Genomic DNA, 19,784 nt, shown 5'->3' on the forward strand with positions numbered 1-19,784 from the left:
TGGGGAAGCATGGTCACATCTGGGAAGGTTCTATATAAGAAAGACAGAACTGGGTATGTAATAGACGTTCCAGTGACCACTTGCTGCCTTTAATTTAATCATGGTCATTTGAAGCAGACTTTTAGATCTATTAAGCCTGAAAATCTCGGAGCACTTGGGTGGCTTAGTGGTTGAATGTCTGCCTTTGGCTCAGGTCATGATCCTGGGGTACTGGAATTGAGTCCCACATTAGGCTCCCTGAGGGGAGCCTGCTTCTCCCTCTGCCTATGTCTCTGCCTCTCTCTCTGTCTCTCATGAATAAATAAATAAAATCTTAAAAAACCCTAAATTACAGTTTAGTTAAGTGGACCTTTCTTTTTTGTTCCTATGTGAGGCACATGCAGTGGTTTTCTTTTTTGTTTTCCATAGGATTTGTTTAGCTTTAGTGTTTTTGTTGTTTTTGTTTCTGCATTGGCAACCTCTAGTGGTCCTTAGGAAAATAACACTTGAATATAAACCTTATATTCTTATCAGGTATTTTGTTTGGGTATCCTATCGTCTTCTGATCCCATATTTCTGTTGCTAATAAGTAGAAATGTCAAACAGTAAAGATTTGGGTTTAATTAGAAGGAATACAGAAAAATACTGAACTAATATTTTGGTACTAATATTGCTACAGAATGATGGCTAGTCATAAAGGGCCTCTCTGAAAATATGTAAATGACAAGAAGGAGCTGATCACTTGGAAATTGGAGAAATCAAATGTGTGCCACTTGTGGATGCAATAGCATGTACAGTGGCCCTGATTTAGACATGAGCTTGGTGTTCTTGCAGAATAGAAACAAAGGCCATGAGAGTGTGCCCCTAACATAGCTAGCAAGGAGGGTGGATGACAGAGATGAGGTCAAAGGAGAGTCAGGGACTAGATCATACATAAAGCCTTGATCATTGTCAGAAGTGTTAATGTCATTCCATGTGTGGTGAAAAGTCACTGGAAGATGTTAGGGAAGACAATGACATAAAATTCTGTCTTCTGGGCCGAGGATGGTTTGTAGGGGTGGTCATCAGGCGAAGACAGCAAGAGCTAGTTTTTAAATTTATCCAGCTGAGGCAGAGAGAACATAATGACTGGCTAAGTAGCAGTGAAAATGGAGAGAAATGGATAGATCTGGGATATATTTTTGAAGGTACATCTAGAAGGACTTGCTAATGGATTACATACAAGAAGTATGAGACAGGAATTAAGAACGTCTAAGTTTTTAAGCTTGAGTAACTGAGTGCCATGTTCTAATTTGGGAAGAGCAAGAAAGGGTTGAGGGGATCAAGAATTCTCTTTTTACTTTGTGAAGTTAGGTTTGAAATATAACTCTATCTCTGTGTATGTATATGTGTGTATATAAGTATTCATATATATAAAAGTATATATATATACCCATACACATATGTATGAGTTAACAATGAATGATTCTCTCCTAACTTACTATATTTATTCTACCTCCGATCTCCTTTTATCTCTTTAAGCTTTGGAAGAATTTTTTACATCTCTCGTGAAGCAAGAAATGGTGAATATGCCCCGTGGAATCTATCACTCTGCATTAAAAGGAGGTGTCCGCTCAGACCAAGGAAAGACTGTAGCAGGAATCCCCAATTTTATATTGAAAATGTATGAAACCAATAAACAACCAGGTTTGAAACCTGGCCTTGCTGGTAAGTCTATTACATAGCATCAAGGTATAGGTTTTTAATGTAAGGATTGAACTTCCACTCCTAAGAAGGATATGATAGGTCATGGCAGAGTGCTGCTGCTGCTAACATTTTGACACAACCAGATAAATTACAAAAAAAAAACAAAAAAAAAACAAAAAAACCCCCCAAATTTTAAAGGCATCAGAGAACTGTGGAAGCAAAGATAGGTAGACTAAAATTATAGAATGGGGAGAAAGAACATTTTAGAACTGTGCCCTCCACTGCCTCATGAGAGATAGTCACTGATTTTGATTGTCGGCTAGGATTGGGGCTTGGCCCAGGAAGAAGTCTGTTGAAATATAGAGAAACCAGTGGGGTTTTTAGTGTTTCGTGGGTCTACAGTGATGTGCTGCTAATTTTCTATGTCAACTTGACTGGGCTAAGTGATACTCAGATAGCTGGTGAAACATTATTTCTGGATGTCTGTGAGTGTGTTTCCAGAAGAGGTTAACATTTGAATCCGTAGACTGAGTAAAGAAGGTCACCCTCACCAATGTGGGTGGGTAATATCCAATTCATTGATAGCCTCACTAGAACAGAGAGCTAGAAGCAGGGTAGATTTGTGCTTTCCTTAGCTAGACATCCAGCTTCTCTGAACTATACTGAATTACTTAATTATACCACCAGCCTTTCTGGATCTCCAGCTTGAAAACATCAAGATCATGGGACTTCTTAGCCTCCGTAATCTTGTGATTCAATTCCTATAATTAATCTATAAATATATGTCAAGAGAGAGAGAGAGAGAGAGATACTGAGATTGAGATTGAGATTCTGGTTCTCTAAAGACTCTAATAGAGGTGAGAAACTGGAGAGTTTTCCTATAAGCTATCTGACTGAATTTTGAATTTGCACTGAAAGTTAAAGAACTGGCCTGTGCTTCTGAGAGGGGAAGTGAAATCTCCCATCTGGCTGGAGGAAACTAAGAAGAGCTAGGAAAATGGGCCTGAAAACAAAGCACCCAAGTAGTGAATTGATGCTGAATGTCTACACCTCTTTTCACTGGGATGCACTTCTTCTGGCCTCAGCTGGAGGCTGAAAGTCAGGCTTGACCTTAACAAGAGGCTGGCGCCCAAGGCAGAGAAACCAACAGAGGTCTTGCATTCATGCAGTGTCTTGAGTGGTAAAACTGAGGACTTGTGGGACCTCAGACACATAGCCTACTTCTCCCTCAAGATGTTTGTCAAATTTTGAAGCTTTAGGGGATGGGAGGTTAAACTGAAAACCTCTGAGGACACATCTGAATCTCTCATAAGCTCTCTGCAGTGAGGAGACCAATTAGGCTGTCAGATGAAAACCTTGGCGGAGGCATCCCCTAGGAACACGGTTGAACCAGAGGTAGGCTAAGATTTACTGAAGCTGTAATCAAGCCTAACCCAGTTCAATCTCTGATTCAATTTAAATGATCAGTCCTTTACTCTGTCTCCCTGACAGAAGGGAGGAGAAACCCCTCTCTGATTAAAAAAAAAGTAATATTTAGATTTTCTGTGGTTCCTTTGTATGCTGTCCAGTATTCAATGAAAAAGTATTGGATATATGAAAAACCAAGAAGCTTTGAAATGAAGAGAACATTTAATGGAGTTGAAGAAGTCACTCCATTAAGAAGATATTGCAGTTCTAATCAGTGTAGACAAAATAACATAATTAAAAAAAATATATGAAGAATGTTCACAAAACTAGAAGACAAAAATGGATAAACCTACCAGAAGAGAGGTGGGTAGGAGCTTGGTTTAATAGGTGATGGAGATTAAGGACTTCATCTGTTGTGATGAGTACCAAGTGTTGTATGGAGGTTTTGAATCACTTTATTATATACCCGATATTAATATTATAGTTAGTTAACCAACTGGAATTTATATGAAAAAATGGACAAGCCTACAATAATATTGGGAGACTGAAACATTTTTTAAATAGCTTAATGAACAAGCGACAAATCAGTGAATTTACAAAATATCTGAGTAATTCTGTGAACAAACTTCATTTAATTCACATATAGAGCATTGTACTTTACAGTGATAGAATTCTTATGCTTTTTTTAATTAAGATTTTATTTGTTTATGAGAGACACAGAGAGAGAGGCAGAGATGTAGGCAGAGGGAGAAGCAGGCTTCCACGAGGGAGCCCGATGCAAGAGTCAATCCCAGTACCCTAGGATACTGAGCAAAAGGCAGACATGCAACCACTCAGCTATTCAGGTGCCCCTCTTAGACTTTTTAAGTACTTGGGGAAGTTAACAAAATGCCTATATGATGGGCCATAAATCTCAAGAAATTTCAAAACATTGACGTTATTTAGAATCTATCTTCTGATGATGGATGATGGTGGGATTGAGCTAAAAATATATAACAGAAAGATAGCTAGGATGTCTCCAGTATCCTCAAAATTGAACAGTATGCTTGTAAATAACCCATGGATCAAAGAAAAAATAAAAATGGAAATCAGAAAATATTTTTAACAGAATCGTAATGAAAATAAGCTATAACATGACTTGTGGGACTTAGTGAAAAAGTATCAGAAGGAAATTTGTGCTTTTAATGAATATGTTAAATAACAAAAAAGGAAAAGAGTCATGATTTAAGCTTCTATTTCAAGAATAGCATCAAATGAAGCTTAAAGAAAGGAATAATAAAGGTAAGAATAAAAAAAGAGAGAACATATAAATAAAGAAAACCACAGCTTAAAACTGATTTTTTAAAAAGATTTTACTTATTTAAGAGAGGGTGCAGGCACAGGTGAGCAGGGGGAGGGGCAGCGAGATGGGGAGGGAGTACCAAGCAGAGTCTGCACTGAGAGCAGAGCCTGATGTAAGGCTCAATCTCAGGACCCTGAGATCATGACCTGAGCCAAACCAAGAGTTGGATGTTTAACTGATTAAGTTACCCAGGTGCCCCTAAAAATTTATTCTTTAAAAAGTTTAACAAAATTGATATGGCCATTGTAATCTAGACAATAAAATGGAGAAATGTAGATTATTTCTATTAGAAACAACAAAGGAGGCAGCACTTCAGACCCTACAGCATTCAAAGAGATCATAAAAGAATATTATAAAGAACTTTTTTTTAATGTTTTTTTTAAGATTTTATTTATTCATGAGACACACACACACACACAACACACACACACACACACACACAGAGGGGCAGAGACACAGGCAGAGGGAGAAGCAGGCTCCATGCAAGGAGCCTGATGTGGGATTTGATCCCGGATCTCCAAAATCCTACCGTGGGCTGAATCAGGCGGCACTAAACCGCTGAGCCACCTGGGCTGCCCCTTTAACCAGTAAGTTCACAGTTTGGATGAGAGGTAGAAATTCACCAAAATTTAAAACTTTGTAAAACTGACAGAAGGAGAAATAGACTAACTGAATAGTTTGATATATATGAAAGAAACTGAATTAGTAACAACTTTCCCACAAAGAAAACTCAATGTGCAGCTGACTTCCTTGGTTAATTTTTCCAAAAAAGAAAGAAAGAAATAATAATAATCTTCCATCAATTCTAACAGAGAATAGGAAAAAAGGAACACTGTTGGTGAGATCAGCATAATCTTGATACTGAGTACAATAAAGGAATATATATAGCAGTGTCTTCCATTAAAGATAGTTGTAAAAATACCCCTATATATATTAGAAAACTGAATTTAACAATACAGAGGATAATACATAACAATTAATGTTTGAAAATTAGTATAATTCAGTGTGTTAATAGAAAAAGGCAGAACAATCTTTAGATGATCTCAATAGATGCATAAAAAAGCCTTTGAAAAATTTTGTTCCCATTCATGACACAAAAAAGACTCTCATTAAACTATGAACCAGGGATGCCTGGGTGGCTTAGGTTGAGTGTCTGCCTTCTACTCAGGGCATGATCTCAGGGTCCAGGGATTGAGTTCCGCATCGGGCTTCTTGTATGGAGCCTGCTTCTCCCTCTGCCTATGTCTCTGCATCTCTCTCTCTGTCTCTCATGAATAAATAGATAAAATCTTAAAAAAACAAAAACAAAAACAAAAAACCACAACTATGAACCAAAGAGACCTTTAAAAAATTCTGATAAAAAAAAAAAAAAAATAAAAAAAAAAAAATAAAAAATTCTGATAAAGGACATCTACAAAGAATTTAAAAAATTCTGATAAAGAACATCTACAATGCTGTCTTTGTTCTTAATACTGAAATATTGAAAATTTTACTCCTTGACATTGGGAAAAAAGATAGGGATGTTTGTTATAAGCACTATTTTTAGTATTGTAATGAAGACTATAGCCAGCGTAATAAGCCATGAAAACTAAATAAAAGTCCTAAGGATTAGAAAGCAAGAAGTAAAATAGTAATTATTAAAGAACAATTAAAAAATAGTCATTAGTGATTACACAATTAAATAGTTATTATTTGTAGATGATTGTATAATACATGGAAAATCTGAAATAATTTACAAATTAATTAGGGTTAGTAAATGAAAAAATTTTTAAGAGATTTTATTTAGAGCAAGTGAGAGAGAGCATATGAGTGGGGGGAGGGGTAGAGGAAGAGGGAGAAGTAGGCTTCCTGCTGAGTAGAAAACCTACCTGGGGCTCCATTCCAGGACCCTGGGATCATGACCTGAGCCAAAGGCAACTACTCAACTGACTGAGCCACCCACACCCCAGAATTAGTAAATGAATTCATCAAGATTATACATGCAAAGGTCGACATACAAATCAATATGTTTTTACAAATCAATGATACGTTTTTACATACTATAAAAAAATTAAAAATTGTACCATTTATGATATCACTGAAAAATATTAATAACCCAGGATAAATTTAGCAGTGTATAAAACTTTTACACTGAAAGCTACAAAACATTATGGAGAAAAATTGAAGAAATCCTAATAAATGAAGTGATGTACAGTGTTGATGGACTAGAAGAGTCTAAGTTATAAAAATGCCAATTCTCTTCACATTAATATGTATATTCAGTCTAGTCCCCAGCAATATCCTGGTTTGGATACTGGAAATTGACAAGCTGATTCTAAAATTTGTGTGGAAATGCAAAGACCAAAATCAGCAAAAGTAATCTTGAAGAACAACACCAAAGTAAGACGATATACATTGCCAGATACTAAGACCTGTTTAGTTTTTTTAAGTTTTATTTTTTAAATATTTTATTTATTCATGAGAGATACACAGAGAGAGAGAGAGGCAGAGACACAGGCAGAGAGAGAGAGAGAGAGGCAGAGATACAGGCAGAGAGAGAGAGAGAGAGAGAGAGAGAGGCAGAGACACAGGCAGAGGGAGAAGCAGGCTCCATGCAGGAAGCCCGACGTGGGACTCAATCCTTCTCCAGGATCACACCCTGGGTCGAAGGCAGCGCTAAACTGCTGAGCCACCCGGGCTGCCCAAGACCTGCTTAAAGCCACTATAATTGACAGTATGGCATTGGTGCCAAGATAGACAGATAGACCAATGAAGAATGTAGAGTGTCCAGACACAGACCCACATATCAAGGTCACCAGATTTATTACCTAGGTGACACTGCAATGCTGTGGAGATAAAGGATGATTTGTTTTCAACAAATGATCCTATAATTAAAATCTAACTGTAGAAATAATAAATTATATTAAAATCAAGAACATGGGTTAACCAATATCTGCCATCAGGAGTGTGAAAGAGGAGGACATGGAATGCAAAGAAAGCATTTATATATCTAATAAAGGACTCAATTTAGATTATATCAAGTATTTTTTTACAAATCAATAAGAAAGACACTCAATAAAAAAATGGGGAAAAGAAGACACCCTTCAAAAAAAGAAATTCAGATGTCTAATGAATATATGAGTAAGTGGCCAACTTCAGTATCAGAGAAATGCAAATTAAAACCACAGTAAGATACCATTATATACTTACCAGGATGGCTAAAGTGAAAAGAAAAGGATGGAAAATAAAAAGTTATCGGTAAAGACATGGAGCAACCAGAACTGCTTCTGGGAATGTAAGTCAGTACAACCACTTTGAAAAACTGGTTCTGAACAAATTCATAACCTGTTTTACTTCGTTATTTCATTCTTAGGGATAACCCTAAATGAAGTCACCAAAAGACATAATGTCCATAGCAGCATTTATTGAGTAGCTCTAAACTTGGAAGCTATCTAAATGACTATTGACAGTAAAATGGATAAATAAATTGTGTTATATTCACATGATGGAATGTTCAACAACGAGAATGAATATACTACAACTGCCAATAGTGTGACTGAATCTCACAGTGATTATTAGATGTGAAAGAAGCCAGATATAAACGCATATACAGAGCCTAATTCCATTCATATAAAGTACCAAAGTAGGCAAAATGACTGTCAGAAGATTGATACCTTTGGGATGGGGGTGGATGTGACTGGAAGGAAACATGAGAAAGGCTTTTAGGATGTTGATCACGTTTTGTTTTTTGATCTAGGTGCGGATTAGAGGTTCAGTTTGTCAAAATTCATTGAGCTATATGTTTATGATATGCACTTTTCTCTGTATGTATGATACTTTATTAAGCGATATTTAAAAATGGAATGATCTCTATGTTTTAAATTATCTTAGTTCTTGAGTGTGTCTTTTCATTGGCTTGCAATTACCCAGATAGCTTCCAGTAGTCTCAAGACTACATTTGGCGTTTGGCTGTCTTGCTTTGCTTTTCAGCTGACGCTGAGGGCCAGCTGGAGGTGGAAGTTCAATCTGAGAACTTAGTTGACTAGAGTTGGGAGGACAAGGAGAAGAAAGCTTAGAGGAGGAAGAGGGAAGATGGGGAGAATGAATGCATGTGAGTGTAGGGATGAAGGAAAACTTGTCCACTTGTGGGCATAAACTAAAAGAACCCCTGTTTTCAGAAGTTAATGAAGATTGATATGTGCAAGAATTTCTCTTCAATTCGAATTAATTATTTTTTTAAAAGATTTGTTTATTTAGAGAATGTGCATAAGCAAGGGGAGGGGCAGAGGGAGAAAGGGGGGGAGAGAGAGAGAGAGAGAGAGAGAGAGAGAATCCTCAAGCCAGCTGTCTGCTGAGTGGGCAACCCCATGTGGAGCCCAATCCCAGGACCTTGGGATCATGACCTGAGCTGAAATCAAGAGTTGGATGCTCAACTGACTGAGCCATCCAGGCGGCCCTAATTGGAATTTATTCTTAAAAACTTAAATCTCTAGAAGTAGCAGCTCACAAAATTTAAAATAAATCATGAATTTCAAGTCTGTTCATTTACTTACGACTGAATAAGACTTGTAAATAAGTGATAATTTGAATATGGTAACTGCTAACTTCTTAAATCTCTTCTATTTCTTTCTTTCCTTAGACACCAATAGGCAAAAATCGTAATTTGCTGAGCAAATTATTTTAATTTCTAAATCTCTCTATCCAGATTGATTGAATATGGGTTACTGAGGATATGGTAATCTAATTAAGTTTTTCCATAAGAAACGTTTTTATAAGTTGTTCCCCCCCCCTCCCCCAGGTGGTATGTTATTTTGTTACGATATTTCAACTTATCAGAGTAAAGATGGCAAACCATTGCATAGACTGATGGCCAGTAGAGGGCGAAGTTTCAAGCAGACCTCACTTGCTCTAGTGCACGAGGTAGGTGCCTCCCCATACTGTGTAATGGTTTCTTCTTGCTTGTATATGTTTAGGAGTTTCCCCTTTCAGTTTATAATCATGAAATTTAGTGTGTGTTTACAAATCGTTTTTATTATAATTAATGTAAGTTGCTTTTAGTTTTTTTATTTTTTAAAGTTTTATCTGAGAGAGAGGAAAGAGAGAACAAGCATGGTTGGGGGGAAGGCGCAGAGGGAGAGGGAGAAGCAGATCCCCTGCTGAGCAGGGAGCCAGACGCAGGGTCCATTCCAGGACTCCAGGATCATGACCCGAGCCAAAGGCAGACGCTTAATCCACTGAGCTACCCAGGCGCCCCTGTAAGTTGCTTTTAGAGGCAACCAAAATAGCCCAATTGAATACTAAAATATTTGAATGTGTTTCTGTAAGAAACCAGCACGCTTCAAAAAATAAAATAATAATAATAAAAAAAAAGAAACCAGCATGCTTCTCCCATTGCCCAGCCTTATTATTAGGGAGTAGTATGTACAAATTTGGTTTATTTCATCATTGTTTAACTTTTATTGTTCAGAATAAATATTCAGAATAAATACCAACTTATTATTTAAATAAATAATCTTGCCTATGTCTTGATTTGAATCCTTTGCACATATGTAGGGCACCAGTGTTTATATATTTTGTGACTGTTGGGATTTAACAGTGAATAGAAGTGTTTAAGGAAAAAAAAACCTTTGGTTTTAGTGTTTATTTTGTTTTTCTTTTAGGCTACCCTTTTCAAATAAAGTTATGTGATGCCATGAGATGATTTGTATAAAGTCTAATCATTGCAGATTATAGCAACACCAGAGGGAAGAAGGAAGCTGGAGAGCATGTGGGAAATGTGTGCTTTGTTGTTATCTTTAAACATATTATGACAGTTATTCATTCAGGTGTATATAAATTAAAATAAATGAACAACAAAGTATCATAGGAAAGACATTTATCTTATATAATTTAGACATGGTAGATTATATACCATTTATAAATGAAGATAGGGATTATAAAGCATTTAATGGTTTGCTATAAATTTAATTAGAGCTACTATAGTATGTTTGTACTAAGTCTCATTTTGGTGCGGATTTTATAAATCTTAGTATCACTGATTTGGTTGGATTTTATTCTACATCATATCATTTGCCACTAGTTGCATATCCAGTTTCTAGAGATCTGTCTATCCTATGCCACCCATGTTCTTTCATATATTTAATTAGAGTTGAAATTATGTACATATTTGGTTCAAAGACTTTTTTGTCTAATTCACTGTTAGCTTAACTAAGGAGGGACTAAAGATCTGGGAGGAAAAGAGGTTTAATTTCATGAAAGAGAGAACATAGGTGATTTCTTGATTTGTTTTCCATAACATCTTACTACTTGCTATAGAAAAGAGAGAGATTTGGTGCCTTTTTGTGTTTTTAAGTTGTACACCTAGGAGATTGAAGGATAACCAAAGTGTTAAGTATTATCAGAAAGCTGATTTGAAAGTCACCAGAACAGAAACAAGAAAAAGTGTTAATATGAGGAGTAGCAGAAGGCATCTAATAATTTCAGCAAGTGGCATCAGAATTTATGAGGTGTGCCTTGGATGTGAACAGAGAAAGTATTGGGTTAAAATACTTGTTGCTTATGTTGTATAATGCCTCGAAAATTTCAAAGAGATGAGAAAATCATTATTTTAAGAGCCAATTGGAACATTTATCGGATAGAATTTTGTCAAATCTATAGTAGGATTTTTGTTTGGATTTATCTTGTAATTCATTAAAAGAAAAAAGGCAGGGGTAGAGAATGAATCATACAGTTTCTCAAGCTAGGTGATGACAATATGAATTTTAAGATCTGGTTAATCAGAATAATAATTGCAATGATAATAGCTAATAACCAAGTATTTTAAAAATTGCTACATATATATTTTAAAGTATTATATATATAATCATTTATATATATTCATAATCATATATATATTCATTTAATCTCTATAGTAACACTGTGAGGTTGGTACTGTTAATGTGCTTGGGACCCCAGAGCTCATAAGTACAGGAGCGTGGAAACTGAACCCAGTTTAAGTAGAGAACATTTTTAAAAAAATATCTTTGGATCTTCCCAAGATGACTTTAGTATTCCCTTACTCTTCTCCTTGCTTCTGGCCTTTCATTGGGATCCTTCCAGGTGAAGTTTCTGCAAACTTTGCTCGGGTTCTCATTACTTCTGAGTCTTCTTATTTTAAAAAAAAGTCCATCATGAGAGTTTCAGTTGGTTGGTTCACCCATTGATGGACGCTTGGATTGTTTCCAGTTTTTGGCGATTATGATTGAAGCCACTGTAAGCAGTTCTCATGTAGGTGTGTGTGTGGACATCTGTTTTTCATTTCTTTTGAGTAAATAAAGATGTAGGAGTGGAATTGCTAGACCATATGGTAAGTGAATATAACAAACTACCAAACTTTGCCTAGTGACTGTCCCATTTTGAGTGGCCACGAGCAATGTAAGGGAGTTCCAGGGACTCTGCCTCTTTAGCCCAGACTCCGCATGATCAGTTTTTTTTAAAGCTAGCCATTCTCACACATGGATAGTGGTTTCTCTTTTGTGGTTTTGTGTTTCCTTAATGACTGTTGATGTTGAGCATCTTTTCAGGTCTTTTCTGCCAGTCATACCTTTTCTTTCATGAATTATTCTGTTGGTTTGCCCATTTTTTTTAAAACCAGGTTCTTGTTTTCAAATGAGAGTTTTTATATATTCTGGTATAAATTCTTTATTAAATAGAAAAATTTGTTTTGCAATTTTTTTTTTTTTTTTTTTACCGTATCTGTAACTTGTCTTTTTTATTGCCTTGGCAGCGTCTTTTGAAGAGCAAATGGTTAGTTTTAACAAATCCCAGTTTACCAAGTTTTTCTATTTATGGTTCTTGCTTTTTGTCTAACCCAAAGCCTCAAAGGTTTTCTGTTTTCTTTTTTTTTTTTACCTATATTTTCTTTCTTCCTTATTTTTTAAAAAATAGAGATATAATTAATGTGCCATGAAACCCACTCATTTAATGTGTGCAATTCAGTGGTTTTAGCATATTCGCAGAGTTGTATAATGATCAGCACAATCAATTTTAGAATGTTTTCATTACACCAAAAAGTTCTGTACCTATTAGCAGAGAGACTCTGTTTTCCTCTTTCCTTAGTCTCCAACAACCACGAATCCACTTCCTGTCTCTGTAGTTTGCATATTTTGGACATTTCATATAAATGGAATCATACAATCTGTGGTCTTTTTTTGTCTGACTTTTTTCACTTATTATAATGTTTTCAAAGTTTATATATGCTGTAGGATATGCCAGTACTTCATTCCTTTTTATGGCCAAGTAATATTCCATTATATGAATATGTCATAGTTCACCCATGAGTCACTTGATGATCTCCTGTATTTATTTGAGGAATGTTTTTTTTTTTGTTTACTGTTTGCATTTTCATCCTGTGATCTGTGTGAGTTAACTTTTCATAAAGTACGAGTTATATATATTGAATATGCCATCCTTTCTTGGTCGAGGCACCTTTGTAGAAAATCATTTGTCCATATGTGTGGATCTATTTCTGCACTCATTTGTGTCCCATTGATCTATGCGTGTATACTTTAACCAAAACCACACAGCCTAATTACGGTTGCTTTATAAAAAAGTCTTGAAATCAAGTAATAGGAGTCCTCCAAGTTTGTTGTTTTAAAATTTGGCTATCCAAGACCCTTGACTTTTCCATGTAAATTTTAAATCAGCTTGAGAAGCCACAAAAAAGCCTGCTGTAATTTTGGTTAGAAATGTATTGAATTTGTGGATCAGTTTGAGAGACAATCGACATCTCGTTTATATTGAGTCTTCCAACTTATGTACAAGGTATATCTTTCCGTTATTTTAGGTCAGTGTTTTATTTTATTACAGATCTTGTGCATATTTTGTTAAATTTAATGAGTATTGTATGTCCCTAAGTATTTTGATGCTACTGCATTCAATTAAACTAGTTTTTTGTTTGTTTGTGTGTTTTAATTTGTAACTGCTCATTGCTGGTATATAAACATATAATGGGTGCTTTTCTATTACTTTACTAAACTCACTTACATGTTCATGTTGCTTCTTTGTAGCTTCTTTTTGTTTTTTCACTGTAATCTGTGTGAATGGAGATGATCTTACTTTTTTTTCCCTTTCTGATGTGTGTGCCTTTCATTTCTTTTTATTGCCTGATTGCATCATGTAAGGCCCCCCACTGCAGTGTTGAACTGGAATGGAAAGAGCAGACATTTTTTCTTAGACAGTCTTGTGGGAAAACATTCAGTGTCTTAACATTAAATATGATATTATATTTAGCTTATTTTAGTATAAAGATTTTGTAGATATCCTTTATCAGATTCACAAGGTTTCCTTTTATTCCTAAATTGATGGGAATTTTTATCACAAATGGGTGTTGAATTTTGTCATTTTTTTTAATGTTTTTTTTCCTGTATCTATTCAGAGGATTGTATACTTTTAAAAATGTATTGATGGGATCCCTGGGTGGCACAGCGGTTTGGCACCTGCCTTTGGCCCAGGGCCCGATCCGGGAGACCCTGATCGATTCCCAACGTCGGGCTCCCGGTGAATGGAGCCTGCTTCTCCCTCTGCCTGTGTCTCTGCCCCTCTCTCTCTCTCTCTATGTGACTATCATAAATAAATAAAAATTAAAAAAAATTTAAAAAATTAAAAAAAATAAAAATGTATTGATATGATGAATTATTTTGATTTGTCTAAATGAGCCAAATCTTCATTCTTGGGAAAAACTCCATGTAATCATAATGTATTATTCTATTTATATGTTGCTGAATTTGATTTTCTAGTAATATTTTGTTAAGGATTTTTGCATCTCTGATCATGAGGGATACTGTTCTATAGTTTCCTTGTATTGTCTTTGCCTGATGTGTTACTGTGATGTTTGGTAGAATTTTCCATGAAACCATCTGGGCTTGGAGTTTTCCTCAGGAATGTTTATAACTATGAACTCAGTATGTTTAATATATGAGGCTGTTCACTCAATCTACCCATCTATGCCTATTGATCTTCAAGGGGGGCTATGGGTGGCACAGCATGCATGACAGTGTCTGTCTCCTTTTGTAAAGTGTAAAGCTTACAAAATTAGGGAATTTGTTTTGGTCACATATAGCTCCAGTGCCTGATATTCCTGGCACATAGTAGATAACTTCATGGACATTAGTTAATGATTTTAATCCTTTTGAAATGTGTATGTGCCTTAGACTTCATATGTGCATTTAATGTCATAGTTTCCTTTTTCTAGAAATGTTGTTATGAAATTGATGGTGAATCTAATAATTATTGAGTTCTTACTAAAAATGGCACTGTTATAATTTGAATGGCTCTTATGTACTGTTTTATGTCATTATTCATTTATATGAATAGATATATGTAGCCTTTCCTCCCTCCCAAAGATTATTTATAGGATATTATATGGCTACCTTAATGCCTACAACTATAGGTGGGTTAGTGTGTGAATAGCTAACAGAACTTTGTTTTGAATGTCCTAAAGCCTCTGCTCTTCCTATTCTGACATGTATCTTGCTTTATGTAGTTGTATTTCTCAAGAACAATGTTCATTATATCAAGTAACTTGCATGTTATGGAGAACCGTTATTTAATCTGTGATGAATTCTTCAGGAATTATTATATTCTCTTCTTTTTGAAAACTTAAAAAATTTTTTTGTTGGTGTTGACCTTTCTTAAAGTAAAACTCTACCAAGGGACTTTTGGAAGACTTGTAAATCTAAGTCTGATTTGACTTTGACCTCACATACCAGGAGAAGTTCTGTATTATCATTGCCCTGTTTAGATTTTTCTAAACCTGAAGTGCCGCCCCCCCTGCCCTTTTGAAAAGGGGACAACCAGGAGTCATTTCAGACCTACTAGGGCTTCTCTAACCTCAAGTGCCTGTCCTCTTCTTCTCTGATTTATAAGTACACTTTCTCATCCTGAGGGTAACTTGATTCTTCTTGATACGGAAGCTGAAGGTGAATGACAGTTTCCTTCCCTGAAATTTGCTGCCTGTCTTGTCATCCTTTGGCATTTCTAACTCTGACGTGACACTCTCACCTAAATTAAATAATAGTGATTTGTCCCTGGATGAGAATGGTAGTCCTGCTTCATTATTTCCTCCATCTTTGGTCTCATGTAAATTTTCCTGATCCTACTGCTGCCGCCCAACCAAATTTCTGCCTCTGCATTAGATGGTGAGCTCTTTTTTCATTTTTATTTCAGGAAAACCTTATCTGGACTTTTTGGGAGCACTATTCTTAATGAAATCTATCCGTCTTTCCTCCCTTCCTCCCTCCCTTCCTCCCTCCCTCCCTCCCTCCCTCCCTTCCTCCCTTCCTTCCTTCCTTCCTTCCTTCCTTCCTTCCTTCCTTCCGTATCGATGATCATTTAATTCTTTTTGCTCTATAAATTATTTTGCCTCTCTTCTGCTCCTGTGGATTTTTTCCCTAGATGCCCAGAGATAGGTGGGATATAACCCACCATTTGAAATATAAGGAATATATTTGCCTTTTTCTTTCAGTTCTTTCTTTATTTAAAAACATATTTCTTGGGAAGAACATAGAGTAGCATTAGCATTCATGAAATATGAAACAATTAGATGAAAATTCTGAATAATAATTGGGAGAAGTGGTATCTGTGCTTATTACACATTCCCCTTGGAAAACACTGTGAAAAGTATGGTTTGCTGTATTTTAGATACTCCATAATTACCATGTGATGTGAGTTGTTATGGTAACTGAGTTTTCCCCCCTCCTATTAAATAACAGAGTAAGTAAATGGTTGCTTGAGATGTGATTGAATTGTCAGCTTTCAAGCTAATGTTATCCTGATGGGGGATGAGGTGGGGAGAGAGAGATAGACTGAGGAAGAGAAAGAGAGAGAGAGAGAGAGAAGATGAGGGAGGAGAGGCAGGAAGAGAAATTTTTAAATGTCCAGAAAGCACCCACAAAGAGATAAGTGTCATTTTACTTTAAAAATGTGTCCTCTACAAGCCCTCCCTTCTTGTCTTCCTTCACTATTTGTCAGGAGACAGGAATAACAAAATTATTTTTGTGCAAACAAGATTACTATTGACAGAAAATTGAAGGCTATTATATCTCATATGTAAACAATGGGACATTGAGTGGCTTTTGGGGTCTCTAACACTGAGTACAAATGGTTTTTCTTCTGGGAACGTGGGAGGAGTGTGTGTCACAGACTAAATGTAGTGGCTCAGTGTTTGTGTGTCTGTGTAGCAACTGAAGTTAAATACTTTTATTATTTTGATAATAAATACATCTGGGAAGCATGGAAATGCCTTCCTTTGTGAAATTGGGATTTTAAACTCAATAGCAAGCACTTAGTTTGCCTGTAAAGTTGTACATGCTACGCTAACTTACTACATTCTACTTTGACCATTTAACAACCTCACCAAGCTTATTGTGCCTGCTTTATAGTATTTAATGAAAGTCTGTTAAAAAGGACATTTTCTTATAAATGAATAATCATCTTTATTAGGATCACATAAGAGACAGAAAACACTACCAAATTTCTGGGCAGTATATTCTGAATAGTAAGTGAATAGGTGGCCATGTAGACCCTTAAAGTAAAACACGGCTCAAGAAACAAGATCTACTTTTTCATTTTCTCTTTCAACATTTCCCTACATTTGTAAATTGTATTTCTAAGTGAGATATTTTGTTGAGCTACAATTTCAGGCATACTTTAGTTATGATACAAATAAAGTTTACTTAGGAAATTTCAAAACATAAAATATGACTGCTTTAAAATTTTGCTTTGTAACAACATTTCCTGCTAGAACATTTTGGACATGCTTGTCCAACATTTGTCTCAAACAAGTTTGAATTTATTTGTTTCCACAAAAAAGTTTTCTAATACTATCTTTCCAACATGATTGAAAGTTGAACATCACAATTTTCTGTGATTACTTGTTTACAGTCATATAGTTTTCACATGACAAAATTTTGTCTTAAAACAAATACTGTAGTTTGATTTGATTAAACTCAGTGGGTACTTAATTGAACACTTATGTGCAGAACACTATTATGGTCCATGGGAAGGATTCTAGATGGGTAGGATAGGATTTCTGCTCTTAGGATTATATGAGGCTAAGGTGCATACACAAATAATCTAAGATGGAATTGGTTGAATGTTACAGGAGAGGTTTGTAGTGTCCTGAAAGTATAGAGATGGAAGAAATTATTTCAGTAAGTAGAGATGAGAGGAAGAAAGGGCTTTGCAGGCAGTGGAAGTAGTGAGTGCAAAGGTCCTGTAGAGTATAGGACTGACTTGGGAATTGGTTTATAACCCAATTCAGCCAGAATTCAGGTTAAATGAAAGAGAGGAGCAGGAAATCATCTGGGGAAATTGGTTGGGGATCTTGGCCAGCAGAGTTCTTACATGAGAACAAATTATTTCTTCAAGTAAATGGTGTGCTTTTGATTCTGAAAGGCTTTGAACATAGTACAAAAGAGTTTGGACTTTATTCTTTAATGAATCATCAAAGCTTTTTGAAAAGAAGTTCCGAGTTAATGGAAGAGTAGCAGCACCATTTAGTAGGATGTATTAGAAGGAGGAAAGATTTTAGGCTGTTAGGGGATCAGTTAGGGGCCTCAGTACTCTAGGCAGGAATTAGGACTAAGCCAGTGAGGAAGAAAGTATGGAAAAGAGAATAAATGTTTCAAAGGTGGAGTTGACTGTTGGGTTGGGGGCAAGGAAGAAGTCCGGGATAAATCAGAAGTTTCAAACCTGGGTGATGGGGAAATTGATGTGTAATATTGATAGAAACACGAAGGATGAGAGGAAGGGTGGATTTTCCGTGCCAATGGCAAGTTTACAGAGTGTAATAGATGGTGGGAAGTGAGGGGTTGAGAAGCATTACAAGCTGAAAGTAGTGACTTACAAACCATGTATTTTTAATTTTATTTCTTTTGAGGTATAATATACATGGAATAGATTTCTCTTGGTACATAGTTGGATGAATTTTTTTTTTTTTTAGTTGGATGAATTTTTACAAGTGCACGTGTTCATGTAACCAGTACCGCTGTCAAGAACAGTTCTGTCGCCCTAAAAATTCTCTCATGCTGCTTTGTATGAGTCCCTGCCCTCTCCCCCTTCTTCTGACAATCATGGATGTACTTTATATCCTTTTTGTTAAAACTGTGCTTTTCAGAGTCCTGGGGCCACCACAAATAGGGTCTGATGACCAAGAGGGCTGACCACCAAGCCAAGCCCCCAGCCCTGGTGTTCACTTCATCTAGGCGAGTTTTGCCTGTTTTCTGTTTTATAGACTGGCATTTCACTTAATATTTGGGGTGGGTGGAAATACTACAGAGCTAAATATTTGAAAACTCATATTCTGCAGTGTTGCTGACACAGCTCTGAGCCCCCATCTCTCTTATCCAGATTATTGCAATAGCCTGTGGGTAGGTGTCCTAGCTCTGACCATTGCCCTCTATAGTATATTTTCAACATAGCAGTCAGCATGATCCTTTCTCACCATAGGTCATGTCTTCTCAAATCCTCATAGTGATCCCCATTTAATAACAATAAAGACAAGTCCTGAGGGGTGCCTAGATGGCTCAGTTCGTTAAGCATCTGACTCTTGATTTTGCCTGTAATCATGATCTCAGGATCTGTGCTGGGTGTGGAGTCTGTTTGAGATTTTCTTTTTCCTTCTCCTCTTGCCCCCTGCTCTCCACACCTGTGCGTGCTCTCTCTCTCTCTCTCTCTCTCTCTCTCTCATTCTGAGTGCCCTGTTAATTTATCAAACTTCTCTCTTGCTCACTTTGCCTGTGCTAGTTGGTTAGAGTTGGTTACACTGGCATTTGTGTTCCTCAGACAGGTTTGCCATGTACTTGCTTTAGGACCTGTACTCACCGTGTGTGTTGATGTGTTTTTTAATTGAGGAAAACTTGCATAATGTAAAATTAACCCCTTTAAAGCTTAAAGCACACAATTCAGTGGTATTTTGTGTATTATTTACAGTGTGCAAACCATCACCTCTATCTAGTTCCAGAACATTTTCATCACCCTCTAAGGAGAGTGTGCACTAAATAATCACTTCCCACTTCCCTTGGCAACCACAGTCTCTTTTCTGTCTCTGTGGATTTACCTATTCTGGATATTTCATGTAAATAGAATCATGTAATATGTACCTTTGTGCGTGCCTTCTTTCTCTTTCACATAAATGTTTTCACACTTCATCTACATTCTAGTGTGCATCTTATGCCATTCCTTTTCTTGGCTGAATAATATTCTGTTGTAGATATATTCTGTTAATTCATTCATTGCACATGTGGATTTTTTTTCAGCTTTTGGCTGTTGTGAAAATGCTGCTATGTGTATTCATGTACTGTGTTTGTGTATATAGTTTCGATTCTTTAGGGTATATACATAGGATTGGAAT

The 19,784-nt window shown here is 36.2% G+C and overlaps 1 protein-coding gene across 2 annotated transcripts in view; it reads left to right on the top strand.

Moving 5' to 3' along the window:
- Positions 1-19,784, top strand: part of FOCAD (focadhesin) — a 312,226-nt gene that overhangs the window by 197,887 nt on the left and 94,555 nt on the right. For both annotated transcript variants that reach the window (XM_077912127.1, XM_077912128.1), the window contains exons 20-21: positions 1,501-1,686; positions 9,192-9,313. In XM_077912127.1, coding sequence (XP_077768253.1) covers positions 1,501-1,686; positions 9,192-9,313 — 308 coding nt within the window. The remainder of the gene's footprint in view (positions 1-1,500; positions 1,687-9,191; positions 9,314-19,784) is intronic.

Source organism: Canis aureus, chromosome 10, assembly GCF_053574225.1.
Source record: "Canis aureus isolate CA01 chromosome 10, VMU_Caureus_v.1.0, whole genome shotgun sequence".
Classification (NCBI taxonomy): Eukaryota; Metazoa; Chordata; class Mammalia; order Carnivora; family Canidae; genus Canis; species Canis aureus.